General features: G+C 42.6%; 1 protein-coding gene across 1 annotated transcript; it reads left to right on the top strand.

Annotated features, from left to right (window-relative positions):
- The first annotated feature begins 2,207 nt into the window (after positions 1-2,207).
- LOC310990336 (peripheral myelin protein 22-like) lies at positions 2,208-5,132 on the top strand. The gene is made up of 5 exons (XM_083977682.1): positions 2,208-2,394; positions 3,221-3,321; positions 3,530-3,623; positions 3,756-3,896; positions 4,046-5,132. The coding sequence occupies exons 2-5, from the start codon at positions 3,244-3,246 to the stop codon at positions 4,201-4,203; spliced, it is 471 nt and encodes a 156-aa protein (XP_083833808.1). The 5' UTR covers positions 2,208-2,394; positions 3,221-3,243; the 3' UTR covers positions 4,204-5,132.
- The last annotated feature ends 601 nt before the right edge of the window (positions 5,133-5,733 follow it).

The following is a 5,733-nucleotide window of genomic DNA, read 5'->3' as shown; positions in this document are numbered from 1 at the left end:
TGGCACCAATAAGCACGCATAGTAGAGTGAGATAAAGCAAAGCTGCATATCTTTTGGGAGGAACTATGGAATTTTTTTTTAGGTGGGTATATTTATATTTATATCAATATTTATCACAAAACTTCAAACAGTAATTGCACACGAGATTCATTAAAAAGACAACATGTGCATGTATTTATAAGTATTATTAAATATACAGCCACTGTCTAATGATACATTTATTACGCTCTCATAGCTTGTTAAATTAAATAAAGTTGCAATAAAGAATAGGGTGGGGCACTTTGTAGCTCACTGCAATGAAGCTTCATTAGCTGAGGAATGTATCACAGATGCTGTGTTCTGACAGCGTGCTATAACAACAACAGCAACAGTGTAACTTTTAAATTAAAGTATAAGTCACTCTTTGAATTGATGAGTGTACATCTGCAGAGAGAAAGCTTGTAATATTCTGCTTTGCGCATGTCCACCTTATGACTAATAGTGTAAGATTGTGTGTGAATCCTCCCTGACCAAAGAGTTGTGTTAGACCACTTTGACATTTACAGTCTCTACACACACACACACACACACACACACACACACACACACACACACCTGCTCCAGCTGGGCAGTCAGGTTTGACTTCTCACACTGCTGCCCAATTACATCTTCATAAACAGCAGCTTGTCCAGCTGAGTGGTCGGCTGATTGTCAAAGGGCTCGCTCTCTCTCCCTCCCCGTCCAGCTCTGCCAAGGGGTGCACGGTGCTGCCTCACCCGGCATCCCACAACGGGCAGCGGCCCACAGTTCCTCCCCTGTGCGTGTTTACAAACACAGACCACAGGAATCCACCTGATTGAGCCAAAAAGCTGCGAGGGAGAGAGGAGACGGGCAGGCACGAGCGGCGCGTTCTACCGACTGCAGTGTCGGATCACGCTGGGATGTTTTCAAAACAACAAATTGCGTGCTTGTTCCCCCGGTCCCCTTGTTGTCATTTGCTTTCTGGTTTGGTTTACAACTTCGTCACTTGTGAGGAAATGGCCTGAGACCGCAGTGTAATGAGGGATGCAGAACCGCCGCACTGGCTGTGGTGGGCAAAATCTTTGTCACTCATCCTTGAATCTAGTTGCACAGAGAGGTTCAAGCTGTTCCATCAATTTAGCATGACCGAAACATTGCACCCTGTTAACTCCCTTTGGCACTGGACACATTCTCCCTTCTCTCTGCAGACACAGGGGTAAACAGGAGGCCTGCTTCACACACACACAGAGGCATTCTGGGCATACCGCGGGGCCTCAGGAGGGCTGGTGCTGGTCTGTTCACATGCAAGCACACACACACACACACACACACACACACACACACACACACACACACACACACACACACACACACACACACACACACACACACACACACACACATATTATTTGGACAAAATACTAACTGGCCATGTGTGTTTTATGAAGCTCAGTGTTGAGTTCTGCCTGTGAGTGGGGGTCAGTAGATGTGTGCACGCACCTTCAAGCATCTGGAACAAGGTGGGGAGTCACTCTGACTGTCCTGTTGCTCTGTAGTCAGAATTCCAGGTGTGGCCTTTAAAAAAAATAGAAATATATAAAGAAATGCATAAAAACAGTAGAGATTTTGGGACCATAATCATATCATACGCTGGCGACACATTCATTTTTAGATTACTGGGCATTATAGACTCAACAAGCATTGGGGAGTCACTCTGACTGTCCTGCTGCTCTGTATTCAGAATTTCAGGTGTGGCCTTTAAAAAAACAGAAATATATAGAGATGCATAAAAACAGTAGAAATGTTTAGATTACTGAGCACTATAGACTCAACAACCCTCTGTGTGATTCAGCAGGGACTCCAGTAAGAGCAGTCATTGCTCTTGCACTGAGGCCAATGGGGATCAAAATGAAATAAAATGAAATAAAAAGTAAAATAAATGTTTAATTAGTAGGCTTAGGTGTGAAATAATGAATGCTTTTTATGCATAAACACAGAGCCTGTTGCTTGTAACCTTACATTTTTGGAGGCTTTGTGGTTTACACAATAATACCATAGGATACTCCATACAATCCTGTGGACTTTAGTGTAATCCAGATGATAGGCTACCACGGGAAGAAGGGGGAGAAAAAAAAAAGAAAAGAAAAGAAAAAAAAAAACTTTTGGAGCGGGCCTCTGGTGACGTGCAGGGCCTGCAGGGCGGTGTTCTCAGGCGGAGAAAGAGACTGACTGGGGTGTGTGAGCCACATCTGGAATAGTAGCGACAGAGAAAGAGTCGAGAGAAGCAGACGCTCGGAGAGAGAAACTTTCTCCCAAACTCTTCACTTCAGCACTCCTCCTCCATTTTCTCGCGGAAACAAATCTCCTTTGCTTTTGCCTGTTTTTCCTCTCCCCGTAAGTTGGATTTAATGTGTTGGATTTTTTTTTCTTCCTCTTCCATTTGTTCCTTTTGTTTTTGTTCACAGATTTTTTTTTCATTGACTTTTTCCTCCCCCTCCCTCCTCATACAGCAGGACGTCATTCCTGGACTTTTAAATCGACTTTGGATTTACTTATATAGAGAAAAAAACCCGCTGCTTTACCTCACGGTGACCGTGTGTGTGTGTGTGTGTGGGTGTAAGGAAGTCCGTCTTTATTAAAAGGCTATAAGGCGGTAGAGGCGGAGGCATGGCGGCGTTACGCTGGAATGTTTTCCACGCAGATGGGTTGAGTTTGTTTTCCAGCAGCATGCATTGATTATACCGTGAATGAGTCTCGCTCTCTACTCATATCGACTCATGCCGAGGTTCCCGCCAAGCCTCTGCCCTCGAGCCTCTTTGCTTAATATGCAAACACGCACCGCTTAAATTAATGACTTGTAATTAACCCATTTGAACCTTGTAAATGGATCAAAAAAGAAGAAGAAAAAAAAGTTCAGTGTAGCCAAAATCAACTTAGGAATCGATTCGGGTTTCACGGTCACAGCCTTCTTGACTAGGAAACTCAACATTGACCATTCAAGCTCCCATCAGGAAGGAATTATAGCTCCTTCTCTCCTTCTACGTTTGAATGTAAGGGGATACTTTTCACATTGAGGTAAACATTGGGTTGTGTGCAGGAATGAGGACGCAGCGCCCCCTGGAGTCCAGATGGTTGCTGATAGTGATAGTGAGCAACCAAGTAGCCTAGATGTGGTGGGACGGTGAATTCAATGTTTCTTTCTCTCGTGTTCTCCCTCCAGATCTACTTGAAAACTAAAACAACATGCTGCTCATCCTGCTCGGAGTGCTCATCTTGCACTTAGTCATTCTCATCCTGCTCATTGTGTCAACAGCAGCCAGTGTAAGTTTAACTTTTTTTTAATTTCACTTCCCTTTTTTTTAACTGATTTAAATGCAGAACATCTCGGAGTCATGGTGTTAAGACCATAGCACGCACTCTGTCTGCTCTTGTTGTTGGTGTTGTTTGATGTTGTATCCTGGCGTTGCTCCTGCTGCTGTTGTGATGATGCTGTTGTATTTAAATGGCTCTGTGTTGTTGTGTTTACCAGGCCTGGACTGTGGGTGGGGACAAGAGCTCAGATCTATGGTACACTTGCATGACATCTTCCGGAGGGTACCACTGCAAGGCAGCCAGCAGTGAAGGTTTGTCAGCATTCCTAAAAAGCAAAACGACATGATGTTCACGCCATGTGCCTGTTGTTGCCTTTGGCGTCAGGATGTAATGACTGAACGGGGTTAAATCTGTGTCCTCCATCTTTTCCGTCCGTCTTCTAGACTGGATCCAGGCGGTGCAAGCCCTCATGATCCTGTCCCTGCTCTTCTGCTTCTTCTCCCTCATCGCCTTCATGTATCAGCTCTTCCGACTGGTCAAGGGCGGACGCTTCTTCTTCACCGCCATCTTCCAGATCTTGGCAAGTGAGTATGACATCATCAGCGGCGCACTTGACGGGTCACACCCTGAGCCAGCTGCGGGTGGAGCGGGTGAGATCATCTGCTTCAGATTTCCCCTCAGATCCGCCTCACCTCTCCTCTCCTCTCCTCTCCTCTCGTTTCTTCCTCCCTAGGTTTGTTCGTGATGTGCGCGGCGATCATCTACACCGTGATGAATCCAGAGAACGATCCCAAAACACAATACGGCTACGCCTACGTGTTGGCCTGGGTAGCTTTCCCTCTCAGTCTCATCAGCGGCCTCATTTATATCGTCCTGAGGAAGAAAGAATGAGAAAGGGAGCAGAGGAGAAAAGAGGAGGGGTAGTAAGGAGACCCCTTACCACAACATCGCACTGTGCCTACTGCCCACAGACCATAGACTGACATCCAAACAATACATCAAAAGTACATGTGTCACCAACAGTTGTAAACATAAATAGGAGGCATGTTTCACTACGAAGGATCTATTTTTTTTTTTGCTGTATTTCAGTTCATTATTTCCCATCATATGCTGAAAAATATCACACCAGTTTGACAAGCATTTGTGTCCTCAATGTTTTTAAGAAACGTGTTGGTGACATGTCGACTTTTGTTGCACGCTGGCACCCGACTTCCATAGAACCATCACGCGTGGTAACAACGACCCTGCCTTTCTTCAGTACAAAGATGTACATAGTGTCTGTGGTTTTTAGACATATTTATAACATTTTTACATACATTTTGTACATAGTGTTGTCAAGTTAACATTGTCATGCTCAATTTTGTGATAGAGTTTGTGTCTCTCACAAATCATGCAGCTGTGCCAAAGAGAAGCCGCTTCAACTGCCAGATTACCAAGCTTTTTTTTTTTTTTTTTAACTGTGTTGTCTTGTTTAGGTTTTTGTCAAATGCTTTGAACCATGTGCCTTACTTAGAATATGTGTTCATCTTGAAGGATAAGAGTAAATCCTCAGAAATTAAAAAGAAAACAATAATTTTGAATGAAAATCATGAAGTTTTTTTTTCCTCTTCTGAATTATCATTGTACTTGATATGCCAAATAAAAAATGTTTTGCATTTTGTAATCTAGTTTTGAACAATGGTGCTTTTTTATCTACTATTCTTGAAATGTATAGCCTACTTTGTGTTGCAAGTGTGTTGTGTCCTGTGATTAATTTGCTTTGTACAAACCCAAGTTTCAATTTTTGTCAGTATTCTTCTAAATAAACCTTTTGAAATTAATTCTCACTGCTGGAAAGTTCAGTCATATGATTTTTTTTTCAAAAACAGAATGCGGTTAAATGAACAATGTGCGGTTCAAGCTGATTATTATACATATTGGTTCGAAATTCCGATCTTGTATTTCTTGTTCAGTGGTTTATAGGTCAGCACTTTTTAAGCCAAATTCGAATTTTCCTCTTTGAGGACAATGAAGTTCATCTTAACCTTGATCTTACTCTGAACTCTAGCTGGATGTACAATTTAATATTATGGTCTGCTGAGAATAGCTAATGACAGAAGTATGCAACACTGACCTCCTACTCACTCTGTTGTAGTAGTTGAGTTGTACCACACGGTGGCGATATAACACAAACACTCCCATGTAGTCGTTCATCTGAGGGAAACATTATCTGTTAGTACAATACATGTAGACAGAGGATATATGTGAATAATTTCACCAGATTTGTGAATTCAGTATCTAGGCATGATATTAGGCTGTATCCTCAAATATGCAAAAATGTAAATCTTGCAAATCAAACCATTTGAAAAGGTTTAATTGACATTTTTTTCTTAGCATGATAATTTCCAAATGAAAGTGGCACAAATCTATTTACATGTACAT

Source organism: Trachurus trachurus (genome assembly GCF_905171665.1).
Source record: "Trachurus trachurus genome assembly, chromosome: 8".
Lineage (NCBI taxonomy): Eukaryota > Metazoa > Chordata > Actinopteri > Carangiformes > Carangidae > Trachurus > Trachurus trachurus.
Note: the sequence above shows the minus strand (reverse complement) of the source record. Positions and strands in the feature narration are given on the sequence as shown.